Source organism: Ipomoea triloba, chromosome 13, assembly GCF_003576645.1.
Source record: "Ipomoea triloba cultivar NCNSP0323 chromosome 13, ASM357664v1".
NCBI classification, from domain to species: domain Eukaryota; kingdom Viridiplantae; phylum Streptophyta; class Magnoliopsida; order Solanales; family Convolvulaceae; genus Ipomoea; species Ipomoea triloba.
Genome location: NC_044928.1, coordinates 18357761 through 18374720, shown reverse-complemented (window position 1 = coordinate 18374720; position 16960 = coordinate 18357761). Strand labels below are relative to the sequence as shown.

The 16960-nt window shown below is 34.0% G+C and overlaps 1 protein-coding gene and 1 long non-coding RNA gene across 5 annotated transcripts; both read right to left on the bottom strand.

Moving 5' to 3' along the window:
• Positions 1 to 6010: 6010 nt before the first annotated feature.
• Positions 6011 to 8912, bottom strand: LOC116001817. 4 transcript variants are annotated; one of them, XR_004094299.1, is made up of 7 exons: positions 8666 to 8912; positions 8155 to 8219; positions 7491 to 7584; positions 7218 to 7303; positions 7011 to 7142; positions 6697 to 6768; positions 6011 to 6222 (listed from the first exon to the last, which is right to left on the bottom strand). It is a non-coding gene; the product is annotated as an uncharacterized LOC116001817 (long non-coding RNA). The 4 variants fall into 4 exon arrangements; XR_004094296.1 differs by having other exon boundaries at positions 8759 to 8912; XR_004094297.1 differs by lacking the exon at positions 8155 to 8219.
• Positions 8913 to 9812: 900 nt separating this feature from the next.
• On the bottom strand, positions 9813 to 14588 carry LOC116001304 (receptor-like protein EIX2). The gene is made up of 3 exons (XM_031241189.1): positions 14275 to 14588; positions 9975 to 12932; positions 9813 to 9855 (listed from the first exon to the last, which is right to left on the bottom strand). Exons 1-3 carry the CDS (start codon positions 14586 to 14588, stop codon positions 9813 to 9815), a joined length of 3315 nt encoding a protein of 1104 aa, XP_031097049.1.
• Positions 14589 to 16960: the final 2372 nt, after the last annotated feature.

Sequence of the window (16960 nt, the reverse complement as noted above, 5' to 3'; positions counted from 1 at the left end):
CTGTAATAATTACAGGGCATTTGGTTGGAAGGAATTTAAATTTCATTCCCACTTAATTCCACCTAATTCCAAAGGCAACTAAATTCCTTTGTTTAGTTGGAGGGAATTGCAATTCCCTCATTTTTATGGAATTAGAATACCATGCCCCCCGAAATTTTAATTCCATGGATTTTAGGAAGAAAAAAAGAGAGTCCTAAGACAAAATTACCCGTCCTTTTTTAACCTAAAATTAATGTCACACATTCTCTTCTAGATGATAGCATGTATTATTCTTTGACTATTGTCAACAGAGAACGTCGTTCCTAAGAATAATCATTCTAGACCAACCTTAATCAAGTATGTTTTCTCAAAACTCTCAAGTATTTAAATTTGATGTGTATATGGTATATTTGCCTACATTTTGAAGAACAAAATTTTGAATTTAATACTACGTATGTTATATTTTTGGGTGTTTGAATATGCAAATGGTGCAAGAGATACTTGTCATATAATAATAATAATAATAATAATAATAATAACAATAATGGGCATTTTGGACTTTATACTACTTATTTCCTTTCAATTCACATGTATACCAAATATTGAAATTAAGATTCTCAGTAATTTTATTCCTGCCAACCAAACACTGGAATTTAAACTGTCACTTTATTCCACATTATTCTTTTCCCATGGAATTACAATTCTTTTTCCACATAATTTCTTCCCTCCAACTAAACGTCCTGTTAAGGTTAGATTCTACTTAAGGTGGAAGGCATTAAAACTTCTTAATACTTTTTATTAAAATGGTGTTCTTTGGCAGCAAACTACTGTGCCATTGTTTGCTTCCATCTGTGTCACTATTCAGGGTGATACAGATTGGTAATACTTTAAGAAAATAAATATATTGTTATTATTTTTTGGATCATTTCTGATTACTTAGAATTTTAAATATATATTTTTATTTATAAATAAACAAATAATCAGTAAAGTAAAAAACAAAATCTGTAATAAATAAGGTTTTGGAAAACAATTACCACATTGTTCATTGATTAACATCCGAGACAGAACATCTTAAAGGAACAGAATAGGAGAGCTTTAAGGTGGTTTTAATTAATGTTATGTGGTATTGACATCTTAATACTTTTATTAAAAAGGTGTTCTTTGGCATCAGACTACTGTGGCATTATTTGCTTTTATCTCTGTTTTACTGTTCTGGTTCTTTTTTTTTTTTTCTTTATTTATTAGTCTATTAGAAATGGTATTTATGTTTAAGGGGTTTAATTGAAATAATAAATTATGAAAAAATTATAATATTTTATTAAAAAGGAAAAAAAAGAGGATGTTTCATGCTTTTGTTACAAGTAAAAGTGTTAGTATTCTACTACTAAGAAAAGTAATAACAACACAAAGTGTCATAAATAATATTAGATTATGTTGTTAGGAAATAAAAGAATTAATTCCAGCAATGGTATTCCGACTATATTGATTTTTCAAAATTAGTCATCGACTTTTAATTTGGACAATTTAGGTCCCTTGACTTTTAAATTTTTTCTAATGTTGGTCTTTTCGTCAAATTTTGGTTAAATTGAGATCAAATGAAGGGGTAAAATTGTCCGTTCATCTGTTTAATGTATTATTACTCGTATTTCTCCTGTCCTATACGCTGCATATATGAATATAATCTTAGTCGAAGTCTCAATCGAAGCCATATAATCTCTGTCGATGTCTCTTCGATTGATATTATATTCATATATATAGCGTATATAACAGGAAAAATACGAGTATACAAGTGAACGGACAATTTTACCTCTTTCTGACCTCAACTTAACCAAAATTTGACGAAAGGACCAACATTGGAGAAAATTTAAAAGTCAAGGGACCTAAATAGTCCAAATTAAAAGTCGGGGACTAATTTTGAAAAATCAATATAGTCGGAGGACTATTGCTGGAATTAGCTCGAAAATAAATTTAAAAAAAAAAAAAAAAAAGCTTTTGGTTTTTGTAACCTATAAGTTTTAGGGGCATACAAGTTACACTATATCCTTTAGAAATTTAGTTTTCGCCATGCAATTTTTATTGGTGGAGTATTTTTATCTTTATAATAAGATGAAGGGATTAATTACTATTAGTGTTTAGAAAAAATATATTACTAAGAGCATTGCTATCAGTGATTTTTTGTGTGAATAATGTCAGATTTCATGCCAACACATTGGAGAGAGAAGAGGAGAGATAATGCTTTGGTTGCTTCTGTAAAAATGGGTTCTTAGCACAGTGAAAGTCAGAGTTTTTTGTTTTAAAGATGGCTGCTGTGCACGTTTTGCGCACAGCAGCCGCCCATGCGGGCGCGACAGGCGCGCCTGTCACAATGCTTTTTGATTTTTTTTAAAAATTATATTTGTTTTATTTTTTTATTCTCCCATTCTCATTTTCTCTTTCTTAATCACACTTAAAAAACTCCTCAATAACCGCGAAAAAACTCCAACTGATAAGGATGCTCTAATATAAGTGTGTATCTAATGAGCTTGAGTGCTTACAAGTTACAGGTTACACTACTCCATAAAATATTAGTTTCCCCATACAAATTTCATGAAAAAAGTAATTTAATCTTTTTACGATATCGATTAGTGTGCATGTGCACCTATATAAACTACTATAGGTATACACTAGCTGGAATCGTCTTTGACTGTAAGGCCTTCACCATTAGCAGATTTTGTTTAGGTTTTAGAACAGTAAAATCCTGCTAAGTAGTTTCTTTATAAATGGGATGGTAGTGTTTTGATGGGTTTCTTTCTCCTGCAAACCAAAGGATTTTGGCAGATTTGTGGGGTCCAATAGGAAGAAAGTCACTGCGCCTCACTGTTTGGGTGAGTTTTTTAAATTTTTTTTAGTTTTTGTTTTGTTTTGTTTTTTTTTTCCTTTTCTTTTTTCTTTCACTCTCATTTTCTCACTCCTAGTCACACCTACAAAATCCCCTAAAAAACTCAACACTATTGGAGAAGGCCTAAGAGCATCCCTATCAATTGGAGATATTTCGCAGTTTTTAAGTGTTTTTGTAAGTGTGATTAGGAAAGAGAAAATGAGATGAGATGAAAAATAAATAAATAAATATGATTTATATAAAAATAAAAAAAAACAGTGTACGCGCCCGCTTGGGCACTTGTAGTGACAGCTTGAAAGCTAAGAAATTCATTGTTACTGTACTATGCTCCCCATATTAGCAGAGGATCCCCTTCCTCTCTCTCACCTCCCTTCTCTCATATTAGGTGGCAAAATCTCTGACAATATCTCCACAAACACTGATAATGGTGCTCTAAGTAGTGTTTAGAAACATTCAGGGTTTTCATCTATAAATCAAAATTGGTGTTCTATGCCAGAAAAATAAAATAAAACTAATTGGATTATATGGATTTTACCTTTTAACGTCATTTATGACTGTGGAAATTGCCGGAAAGAACTCCAAAATTGCAAGCTCTAACTGCGTTTTCATCTAGATTTTTCCGGTGCTCCATTTCCTCCATAGGTTTTTTGGCTTGTATCTGTTGAAGCTTTTTCCTTCTGAAGATGATGTAGTGTGGTTTCTAAAATGGGAGGGAGAGTTTTTGGAAATCGCAGAGATGGAGACAGAGTCTGGAATTGGAGAATGGAAATGGAGCACAGTTGGGTTGAAACGGGTTGGGGGTTTTATTGTTGGGGTTTTTTGGTTTTGTTGGGCCTTTTAATTTTTTGAGCATGGTCCATTACATCATCATCATTATTTGGAACGTTATACCGTGGACCAGGGTCCACAATGCATTGTGGACCCTGGTCCGAAACGAGTCGCGCCTATTAGGTTTTATTTTCTAAAAAAAATTAAAATATAACTGTAATTTGAACAACAACAGAAACAGTGATGAAAAAGCAAGAACAAAAAACACACACAAGTTCATCAGATCACAAAAACACACACGACAAAATATGAATATTTAAACAACATTGTGAAATTTAAAAAACATATAACATAAGAGATAATACTTGAGCTTATATTCTGTGTATCCTAAAATTTGAATGCACAAACACATCACAACCTGTGTTACTAACATGAATACACAAAATGGTTGTCTAGAATACACAGAATATTGACACAAATTACACAGAACTCATCCTCCTAACATTCAAATGTTACTAAAATGAATACAGAGAATGGTTGCCTAGAATACACAGAACGTTTTCCTAGAATACACAGAATATTGACACAAAATACACAGAACTCATCCTCCTAACATTCGAATGTTACTAACATGAATACACCGAACGTTTTCCTAGAATACACAGAATATTTGTCACAAAATACACAAAACTCATCCTCCTAACATTCGAATGTTACTAACATGAATACACAGAACGTTTGCCTAGAATACACAGAATATTTGACACAAAATACACAGAACTCATCATCCTAACATTCGAATGTTACTAACATAAATACACAGAACGTTTGCCTAGAATACACAGAATATTTGACACAAAATACACAGAGCTCATCCTCCTAACATTCGAATGTACAAACACATCATAACTTCTGTTACTAACATGAATACACAGAACGGTTGCCTAGAATACACAAAATATTGACACAAAATACACAGAACTCATCCTCCTAAACATTCGAATGCACAAACACATCACAACTTGTGTTACTAACATGAATACACAGAATGATTGTCAAGAATACACAGAACGATTGCTTAGAATATACAGAACTCACCTCCTAACATTTTGGTACGGGGTGCACAATGCATTGTGCACCCTAATCCACGATATAAATTTGTCATCATTATTACAATTGTTCTTATTATTATTATTATTATTATTGGTGTTATTATTACATATGTATTAAAATATGTATGTACTTATGAAATTTTTTAGAACGAATGTAGGTGTCTTACTGTCTTTGACAATAAATAATTTACATATATACTATAATAGAGTAAAATACATATAAATGCATTACTCAATTACTTTACTTTTGGAATAAGTTTTGTGTGTTGAAAAAAAAAAAGGAATTGAATTGGATAACAGGTTCGTAGTGCCACACAAAACACTGTTGGGCAACAGGGCAAGTATAAACTCTTTCTTCTTTTTTTTTGAGCGTGTGTAAAGTGCTAAGATTAACTCAGAATTTAAGACTCCAAAAATTTGAAAATAATTGCTGTTTTGGAGATATTGAAGCTTTTTCAGAGTGGATAACTACTATAAGTGATTGCCATTTAGGTGAGACAAATGATGATTTTATAGAGATAGAAATTCCAAGGCAATCCTACTGCAACAATGATATGGAGTACTTAAATGGTTGAGCTATACTGGCCTACACTGAATTTAGTTAATGAGATCAATGAGTATATGAGTAGTTCGAATCCAACTGAGGGTATAACATATTTAAGTTTTAATGTTGGTTTATTTTTTATTTTTGAAAAAAAAAACATATTTTTGTATCATTGTATGTGGTTTTATCTAGAGTTAGCAACTCTAAGGGGTTTAAAGTAATTATTTTAAGTGAGAATGGAGAGTATTTATCTTTTTTTTTTTTGAAAACCGAGCATTTATCTTCAACAACAAATCTCTCTATATAATAAAGCCATATCGCCTAGGCCAATCAGCATTCAGCATTTTCCCGCCTATGCAATGTGATGTCGTTTTGGTAGCTTATCTAGGTACATAAATTTGTAATATTTATTTTTGTACATCATATTTATTATCTCAGTACATAATATATGCATTCACACGTCTCTTTTCTCTCATATTTATTACTATTGCACCGCTCACTGCACAAAATTAATCATTGCAATTAATGGGTAAATGGATCGATTACCATCACTGAACAATAAAGAAACGAAGTGTTTAATTTTATTCTTCAGTGATTGGTAATTGTTCCATATCTATATATATATATATATATATATATATCTATATATATATATATATATATATATATATATATATATATATATATACTACATCTGTATCTATATCTATATACTACATATATACTACATACTACAATATTACAATTTAAATATATTACAATAATTACAATCACTCTTTCCCATACTTTTTGGACGTTTACATGTCCAATGTGAATTTAATGATTCATTCATTAACGGTTGGAAGCCTTTCCACTGTAAAGGCTTCATATATACCGAGTTATAAACAAGCAGTGATCAACTCCAGCAAACTCTATCTCCCATTTCATCTTCTTTCTCTGATCTGCAAAAATTTTAAGCCTCTGCTATCAAAATGTCTCACCTGTACGTCCTTGGCAAAAAATATATGCCCAGACTACACACGCAAGGCAATAAGGCTCCGGTTGGTACGAACTTATGTTGTTCCAGAAGGAAGGTACAGTGAGATAATCAAGAGTCAAGAATGCCTTTTTTCATGACTCGGAGGTCTAATCAAGAGTCAAGAATGCCTTTTTTCATGACTCGGAGGTCAGTTTTGCTTTCCTTTATGCCTTTTTTCATGACTCGGAGGTCAGTTTTGCTTTCCTTTATTTTTTTTTTCATGACTCGGAGGTCAGTTTTGCTTTCCTTTATTTTTTTTCCTACAGCATTGATAATATTATTTTTTTCTGCTTTCCTTTGACAATGGTTTTTAATGCCTACTAATTCCATATCTGAAGTAGTTTTATGGCTACTGCAATCATAATATCATATCATAGAGAGATTGTATCAGACTTACCCCACATTTAAGTCTCATATCACATATGTATACTGTTTGCTCCTCTCTGTAAGGTGTACTGTTTGCTGCTCTCTGCAAAATATGATAAATATGTACGAAATTATTTGTACATATTTCAAATTTTAAACCTGAACATATGGATTATCTGCTTATTTCAATACACTTAGTAAAATTTGAGACCTTGCAATGCACTTCATATCCATAATGTTTGCTTAAGTATACCTTATAGTCAATCACTGTTGGAATAATATGAATTTATTAATGCACTGCTAATCGTTTGAGATTTTCTAATAATATAATTTTATCTGACTTACCCTACATTTTAGTCCCATCTCACATATGCATAGTGCTTGCTGCTGTCTGTAATGTCTATTTTCCCATAAAATCTGCAAAATATGTACTTCATATCCATAATCTGTGCCTAAATGAACCTTAGTCACTCAGTGCTGCAAAATATGTAAATATTGGTCCATATTAGGAATGTAAGTTTAACTCTTGATACAGTTATCTGCAATTCATACCTTGCAATGCACTTCATATCCTTGATCTGTGCTTAAGTGTACCTTCAAGACTGCTGCAAACTATGTTGAATCTGTATGCATTTAGCCTGTGAAAGTTGATACACTGTCAGAAGTAATTTAACTCTACATTTATGCTTAACATTTTACTACTGTCTAATACCTACTGTCTAACACATTTCTTCTTTAGCAAAGGGAAGAAGAATGAAAATGTTGAAGGAATAAACTACCATTCTGGGCAAGAGAAATAAGCTTTAAGATACCATGAAATAATACCTGTTGTTATAGCTTTAAACGTCTTATAATGTATTGACTTTGTCTTTATTTTTTAATGATTTTGAGCTCTACTTTCCGTCTGTGAGTAACTGCTCTGTTGCAGTACATCCAAAAAAATGTTCAGACTTCAAAACATAGTCTGCAGTACATCCAAAAAAATGTTCAGACTTCAAAACATAGTCAGTGTAATAAAAAGCTCAAATGAAATATAAACAATTAAACATTATACAGTTAAAAGCTCAAATGAAATATAAACAATTAAACATTATACAGTTCATATACTTTGACTAATATAAACAATTAAACATTATACAGTTCATATACTTTGACTAAATAGTATAGAAATATTACAGAATGCATAACATTAAAGCCGCTGTTGTAGATTACTAGGAAAAACTTTACAGTCCACAGGAATATTCTCTCTTCCTCAAATTCTTCAAAATATATGCAAACTAGAACAATATTATTTCCCTTTTTGATTTTGCCAAGCATTTAAAAACACCTAATTAATAACTATATAATATGAAGGTGAGCAAGCATTGCAAAATAGTAACAGTCTACAACAGGTGGATGTAACAAACATACTAACAAATACTGACTAAGATACAGCCAACTATGGATGTATAATTTGTAAAACAGAGATCAAGAAAGCCTATTGTATTACCTTCATGACAGATTTACAGGTGGCGTCGGTGGGTTCTATGTAATTGGGTTGCCATTACTGGAAAACTGGCAAATTGCAAGTTGCAAGAATTACACACAGTACAAACAAAACAACAAATAGATTTTTTTTGGTATAAAGACTTTTTTTTTAACACTCAGAAAACAGAATTAATAATTCAGGAATGCTGATGAATTTTTGTTGCATTAACATAATAATGCAATTCAGAACAATTCAACATAGAAATTGAATGAAATTTGTAGCAAATTGGATATTAAAACGTCGAATCTAACAAACATACTAACCAATACTGACTAAGATACAGCTCTTAAACAAAAATGTACTGCATGTGCTTTCGAATTAACTATTTAGGAAGATCTATACTGGAATCGGACTTAGGCAGATTGTTGAGTCTACATACGCATTATAAACATTTAGGGTTTTGTAAATATTAAAATGCGATTATTTGTATGATAGAATATAAATATCTTGAAAGATATACCATGCAAGTTACCTTTTCTGCAAGATTCAATCTAGAAATTGAAATTAGCTGGTACGATCTACACATCTCAGATGGGTATTGAAACAAAAACGGAGAGAAACTGACCCATAATACCATACGTTCTTGCGATTCACAAGAATCATTGTTGAGCTGTGATATACCGTGTACTATGCTAGCTAAAATGCTAGAGATTCGAACTGGTGAAACGGAAAGCGCAGAGAAGAAGAACGAGTGAAGCTTCTGGAAATGGATGGATGGGTTGAAGAGTGAGACAGATGGGGAAGGAATGGACTCGCCTATTTAAATTTTATTACTATTGTAATATTGTAATAATAATAATAATATTAGTAAGAGCATTGTGGTCCAAAAATGTTAATAATATTATTAGAAATAAAACTATTAGTACTAATATATTTTTTAGGCTTTTTATAGAGAGATTTTTCATTATTAAAAATTTAATTATAATAATAGTTTTTTTAAATGTTATTTTTATAAAATTGGTAGGACGAGTGTAAATTCTAGATTGTATGTGTAGTAAGAGTGTAAATTTCAAGAAATTAAAATAGGTTATCTATAAATTTAGTGGTAAATTAGATGTATGTGACAATCTCCAAAGTAAGCAGTCCAAGGGGATTAAAAATTTTGATTACNATAATGTATAATGAAAGTGCAACGTTATTCTTTTACAAATTTTTTGTTCTCTTTTACTAAGAATATTTTTTTTTTCATTTCTTACCATATATTCCATCTATTACATATATTACCGTGCATCGCACGGGTGCAACTACTAGTATTGTCTACAATAAAGTTTTTAACAATTTGTAACTATAATTTGTTTATATTAAGACAACAATTGAATTTATGTTTACATTAATTTGTATAGTATTAATTGTTTATTTATATTATGGAGTATAAAATTGTCTAATATTCATCCCATGCATCGCATGGGTAACATACTAGTTTGTTAATAAACATACTAATAGCCGCGTAGTTCGTCTTTTGACACATAATCATCTTAGTAATCCAAGGCAAAATCAGAAATAGTTTTACAACTAAATATACCCTTACGAGCATTAATAGATTGATAAAGTATATATGAACAAATATTACATGTAAAAGGATAAATAGTACTCAAAAAGTATATACCCTTACATACAGGCTACATAAAAGTGGACAAGTTCACCTTTGATATTACAACACAACTACACAAGAAAAATTTAAAGTTTTTAGAAAATACAATAAACAAGGAAAAATCCGACTCTATCCAAACCATCTTGAAAGAGACTTTAACTTATCATCTATAAACTGAAAATAAGTATACCTCCAAGATTTCACAACAAACAAAGGTCCCCAGATGCCCCACCATCCCACAAGAAATCCTATAGCCATGCTAATATAAAACCATTTAGCCTCAAAATCACCTCCTCTGTCTTCTTCTTCATCAGGAACATCATCATAATTGCTACATCCAAGGAGAGGAGGCCCACAAAGATTGTTACCAACATAACAAGATGCATTGAAGCTTTGAAGTTGAGTACCAGTGGGGATCTTCCCAGACAGATTGTTATAAGACAAATTCAAGTAACTCAGAAAGTTCAGATTTGAGAGACTGTAGGGAATTTCTCCAGAAAGATGATTTCTTGATAGATCAATGGATTCTAATTGCTTCATGTCTCCTATATTCTTGGGAATGTTTCCTGTCAACTTATTTCTGGATAAGTTCAAAAATCTTAATTCCACTAATGTGGTAAGTTCCACAGGTATTTTCCATGAGAAATTGTTATTGGAAAGATCAAAACTTCTAACCAACACCAATATAATGGTAGAGTATTGATACTCTTGCCCTTTAGTGATCACTGTAGCACTTTCTCCCAAGAATATTTTTGTTAAAGTATCCATTTCTCCAAAATCAATCTCAATCTGCTTGACCATTGACGTGAGATTGTTAAGACACCTCGGAATGCTACCGATGATGTTGTTATTAGCAACGTCCAATATTTGAAGATATTTAAGCTGGCAAAGATCTGGAGGCAATTTACCATGGAACTTATTTGAACGAAGTCTTAGAATAACTAAACTAGAATAAAGTGAACTCCCCAGCCAACTTGGAATATTCCCTTGTAGTTCATTTTCACCCAAGTCAAGTTTCAATAAATTGGTGCAATTTTGTAGAGATGAAGGTATATTGCCACAAAGTTTGTTTCCATTCAAGTCCAATGATGACAATGACTTTAGAAGCCCAACAGATTTGGGAATTCTTCCACTCAAATTATTCTTTGCCATGTCTAAAACTTGCAATTCTGGCCAATTACTCAAACAATCAGGAATTTGACCGGACAAACCATTTCTTTTAAGATAAAGCCTTTTAAGCCTGTTCGATCCATTTTGAAGATGACATAAGAAATGAACAACATCTCCTGAGAAGAAATTGTTTGACAAGTCCAATAATTTGGTTTTGGCAAGTGATGTTTGAGGCAATGGACCACAAAATAGGTTATGAGACAGATTGAGGAGAGAAATTTGAGAGGATAAGTTCCAAAACCAAGTTGGGACTTCACCTTTGATTCCAGCATTAGATATATCCACCTTAGAAATCTCTTTTTGTGACTGCAACCAAATTGGAAATTGAGGACCCAAGTGCCAACTTCCCAGCCCAAGCTTCTTGAGCTTGAAAGGTGGTAGCCAATTGGAGCTCACTTTCAATGTTAATCTATTTCCAGATGCATGGAAAGACACTAACCCTTTTAGATTAACAAAGTAGTTTTCGGTCACAAGACCTTCTAAAATGTTATTGGAAATATCCAAAGATCGCAACATCGGAAACATTTTCCCCAAACTTTCAGCAAGTGTTCCATTTATCTTGTTACCTCCCAGGCCCAAACTTGTCAATAATGGAAATGTTAATGAGCTCTCAAACATTGGACCTGAAAACTGATTATTGTCCAGATGCAAACCCACTAATCCATAAGAAACACAACCAGACATACTTTGGAACAACTCAGAAATTAATCCAGAAAACTTGTTTGCTGACAGAGAAAGCCACTTTAGGTCGCAAAGTTTTCCTATCTGTTTAGACACTTCTCCACTAAGCATATTATTATGAGAGACACTGAAGTAAGCCAAAGAAGTCAAGTTGGAAATGGAATTCGAAATGGTGCCCTGAAATTGGTTGTAACCAAGATCAAGATAGGTCAAGTCAGGGCATTCATAAATCCAACTTGGTATGCTAGAACTCAATTCATTTAAAGAAAGATCAAGATATCTCAGCCTTTTCATTTTCCCCACACTACTAGGAACAGGGCCTGAAAACAGGTTAGCTCCTAGATCAAGCTTTTGTAATTCTTTACACCTAAATATCCACTGTGGCAAGCTAGAATTGAACATGTTAAGAGAAGTGTCAAATGTTTTGAGCTTAGGCAAGTTTGCATGAGTGGGTAAAGACCCGCCGAGAAGATTAAAAGAGATGTGAAGGGCTTCAAGAGATGAAAAGTTCCAAGGACCAACATCAGGAAGCGGACCCAGAAAACTACTTTGGCGCAGGTCAAGAGAAACAAGGGTGTTGAGATTGAAAATCCATTTAGGGATAAAATAATTGAAGCTATTAAGAGAAAGGTCTAGGACCAAAAGGGAGGAATAGTTGTTGTGATGAAGTGAAGAAGATATGTTAGCCAGAGTAGAAGCAGAGAAATGAAGGTGATGCAAAGAAGGAAGTGCAGAAGTCACCTCTACCCAGTTGAGTGCGTTGCTTAGATCCACATAGCTGAAGTCAAGTTGCTGGAGATTGGAAAGACTTGATAACCATTCGAGGGTATCAACTTTGAGACCACCAAGAGAGTAAGCATTGCCACGAATACTCAACATTTGTAAACCTGTAAGATTTCCCAGGTGATGAGGAATGTCACCTTCGAATCCAGCTTCGGATAGATCGAGATATTCTAGATTTAGTAGAGATCCTAGGAAGCTTGGGATGGGAGTTCCGTCAAAATCATTTCCGCTAAGGTCGAGGTGACTTAGTTGTTTCAATTCCAGCAAACAGGGACTTAGTTCACCGCCAAAAGCTGAACTGACATTGCCTGGAGCGGGATTGGCGAGGTGGAGCTCAGTGACATGGCCAGTTACGTTGTCGCACACAACTCCAGCCCATTTAGTGCAACAATCGTAGTTTCCATCAACCCAAGACGAAAGCCGAGTGGATGGATCTTTTAAACCCATCTTCAAGCACAGTAAGGCCTGCTTCTCATCTTTTCTGCAAATCGGGTTTGGGTTTCCGCTACAAAACCTAAACTCAGTTACCATAAAAACAAAGATAATGAAGAAGGGAAGAGGATTTATAGGCAGCCTGCAGCCACTCATGATGAAGCTAAGGGATATTTTTCTTATGGCTGGCCTGTTTTGCGTGGATGCAATGCTTAGCTTGCTGGTTTAGAATGCCTTTTTATATACCAATGTTACGTTGCTAGTGTGAGAAGGATTTTCTAGACCGGGTGTGAAAGGAGTTTTTTGGATGGACTTCTCATAGGGCTAGGCTAAAGCACGTACTGTTTTCCATTTTTCATAAGAATTGAACTGTGTTTCCATTTTTTCCAATCTATAGGCATCGTTTGGTAAATGATATTTTACCATAGCAATGCCCTCGATGCAAGAGCCGAGCAAATAAATAGTCAATATACACTCTCTATCTTGCCTTGAGATCGGTACGGGTTGGAAAGAATATCCTGAGCAAGGCCACTTGGAGAGCATTTAACTAAGATTCTTAGTCTCAACCCAATTTTGTTACCTAGTGGCCAATCAGGAATATCGCAACACGTGGACTCCACTACACAACTGTCGAGCTGACAACTGCATGCGTAACACATGTCGAGAGCCTGGTATGTGCCCCACTTAACTCCTATAAATCGCACATTAATTGCGAAGAGAGGACACCTTGGGCATTTCTACCTAAGGAAAACCAATTCGGGACACTTTAGCCCATTGCCATATGTTCCCGAGCTCAACCACTAAAACCATTAAGCAGGCTTGTATAATTCTACGGAACAAATCTAAATACGTACAGTTATTCATGTATCCCGGTGTAGTTACGCCATCAATATATATAATCAAGATTAGATGAGAACTACTAGCCCTGTGAGAGTGGTGTAAATCTGGTTTGCCAGATCTTCTCTTCATACTCGAATTACAAAGAAATTCATAGAACGATTTATTAGGTTGGGTGAATTTGATTTGAAGGTTTAATTTAGGGCTGGATAAGGGCTAATTTTTGGGTTTTAATAAGTCATCGGCCACACCGGGTTATAAGGTGATACGTAGGATTTGGGACGACGCCACAAGTGAGGTTTCACACTTGATAAGTCAGGATCACCATGACTTGATCATGGCCGAACTCTCTCGAGTTCCAGAAAACACTCGGTTTTCTAACTCAAAAATTCTCAACTGTATATATTTCATTTGCCTGCAATATAATGACCTTAAATATCCATTAACAAGCTGATTACAACCACATGAAAGAGATAATTATTAAATATATGATAAACTAATTCTAACCAACAAACTAAGATAAATATGAAAATTAATATAATTCTAACAAACTAAATATAAAATAATTTTAAGATAATCTTCCTAACCTCCTCCAATCTCTATGCCCCCTTCTATATTCTCTATCCCTGATTCTTCTTCTCCCATCATTCTCTTCTTCCCCATCTTGCTCACTCTCACTTTCCTCATCCCTCTCTTCTTCATCCTCACCCCTTCTCACATTACCTCTCCCATTTTGCCCCCCATTTTGATTTTGTCGTTGAGCTTCCTCAACTCTCTCAATTCGTTCACTCAATCCCTCAATCACATTAGTAATCTTAGCGAATTGTCCCTTCATGGCTCTCATCATGAGGCGCATGTCAAGACTCAACTCTGGCTCGTCTGTCTCACTTGGACCAGACATGATGTACCCTGCACAAAAGTTACAATAAAATAGGACCTCACGTCACTCCCTCACTCACACTCTTTAATGGGGGTGGTCACTCGTTATTTTACCACTCGTATATAATAATAATAAAAAAAAACTCTCTAATAATCTAACCAAATTATACCCTCTTATTAGAAATCAAAGTTCTCCCCTCCGAGTTCTAATCGAGTTCTAACAACTAAAATCAAGTCTTTACTACCAAGTGGCTAGGTGAATATATGTTGGAAAAAAATTGTTCTTGGTGTTTTGGCTATGGGGTTATATCACCAGGTAATTTGGGTGGATAACATAAATTGAGCAAGTTCAATGAAGATAATAATTCTAGATATATGAACAAATCCAAGTAACATGAAACCAAGAAATCCCAAAAAAACAAAAAACAAAAAAAACAAGATAATTGCTTATACTTTTTTTTTTCTATTCTGTTCTTTTCCTTTTCTTTTTTTTAAACCTTTTTTTTTTTGGAAAAACAAATTCTTCTCTTTTTTTTTTCTTTTTTTTTTTATCTCCTTTGACTCATAGCACAAGGAATACTGGAAGACAAAAACTAGCTTTACACATGAAATAAAAGTTCATAGTTCACATGCTAGCTACACCAAAACAATAACTATGGCAACACATGGTGATTTTTGAAGCAATTAATCAAGTTATTATCACTTCTTAAGCCACATGCTAGAGTGCCAAAGTTTGTTTAAGTATCAGCAAGTTCGTAGCAATGCATGTAGTTAATGAAAACAACCAATTCTAAATGTCTCTAGGTGGTATGAAGATCTTACGTGTACCAATTGGATAAACTTGGCTTTGATACCAAATGTTGCTAGTACTGAGCTAGTCACCAAATTGGGATTAACCATGAAGGAACACCCTACGCCCTATTCATTACAATGGCTCAATAATATAGGAGAAATTAAAGTGAATAAACAGGTTATGGTGCCACTTTCTATAGGGAGATATATAGACGAAGCTTTATGTGACATAGTGCCGATGCAAGCTGCACATATACTTTTGGGAAGGCCTTGGCAATTTGACAAAAAAACTATTCATGAAGGACATAGTAATAGGTACTCTTTTTTACACGATGGGCAGAAAATCACTCTTGTACCTTTGTCGCCACAACAAATTTATGAAGATGAAAAGAAATTGAATGAAAAAGAAATAGAGAGAAAAAATAAGAGAGAAAAACAAAAAGAAAAAAATGAATTGAGTGCACAAAAGAATGAGGGAAGTGCAAAAAAAAATTTCTTTTGCAAAAAAAGAGAGGTTGAACAAGCTATAAAAGCGGGGAGGTCAATTTTGTTAATGTTATATAAAGGGCCTAGTCCCGAGGCTACTAACCTCAAGCACTTGCCCGAGGCAGTGTCTTCTTTGATGCAGGACTTTAAAGACATCTTTCCCACAGAGATGCCCACTGGGCTACCGCCAATAAGGGGGATTGAATACCAAATAGACTTGGTGCCTGGGGCACCAATTCCCAACCGTCCTGCCTATAGATGCAGTCCTGATGAAACTAAAGAAATACAAAAACAGGTAGAGGAGTTACTGTCCAAAGGACATGTGAGAGAAAGTCTCAGTCCTTGTGCAGTACCGGTGTTACTTGTGCCAAAAAAAGATGAACCAATTCTAAATGTCTCTAGGTGGTATGAAGATCTTACGTGTACCAATTGGATAAACTTGGCTTTGATACCAAATGTTGCTAGTACTGAGCTAGTCACCAAATTGGGATTAACCATGAAGGAACACCCTACGCCCTATTCATTACAATGGCTCAATAATATAGGAGAAATTAAAGTGAATAAACAGGTTATGGTGCCACTTTCTATAGGGAGATATATAGACGAAGCTTTATGTGACATAGTGCCGATGCAAGCTGCACATATACTTTTGGGAAGGCCTTGGCAATTTGACAAAAAAACTATTCATGAAGGACATAGTAATAGGTACTCTTTTTTACACGATGGGCAGAAAATCACTCTTGTACCTTTGTCGCCACAACAAATTTATGAAGATGAAAAGAAATTGAATGAAAAAGAAATAGAGAGAAAAATAAGAGAGAAAAACAAAAAGAAAAAAATGAATTGAGTGCACAAAAGAATGAGGGAAGTGCAAAAAAAAATTTCTTTTGCAAAAAAAGAGAGGTTGAACAAGCTATAAAAGCGGGGAGGTCAATTTTGTTAATGTTATATAAAGGGCCTAGTCCCGAGGCTACTAACCTCAAGCACTTGCCCGAGGCAGTGTCTTCTTTGATGCAGGACTTTAAAGACATCTTTCCCACAGAGATGCCCACTGGGCTACCGCCAATAAGGGGGATTGAAACCAAATAGACTTGGTGCCTGGGGCACCAATTCCCA

Bases quoted from the DNA above. Each gene is read 5' to 3' on its own strand.
- LOC116001304 (XM_031241189.1), bottom strand. From the start codon at position 14,588: ATGTCTGGTCCAAGTGAGACAGACGAGCCAGAGTTGAGTCTTGACATG. The intron at 12,933-14,274 runs GTTAGGAAGATT...AACTGAGTTTAG, and splicing joins GGGCATAGAGATTGGAGGAG to GTTTTGTAGCGGAAACCCAA. The intron at 9,856-9,974 runs GTATACTTATTT...TTTCTTGTGTAG, and splicing joins TTTGTTGTGAAATCTTGGAG to TTGTGTTGTAATATCAAAGG.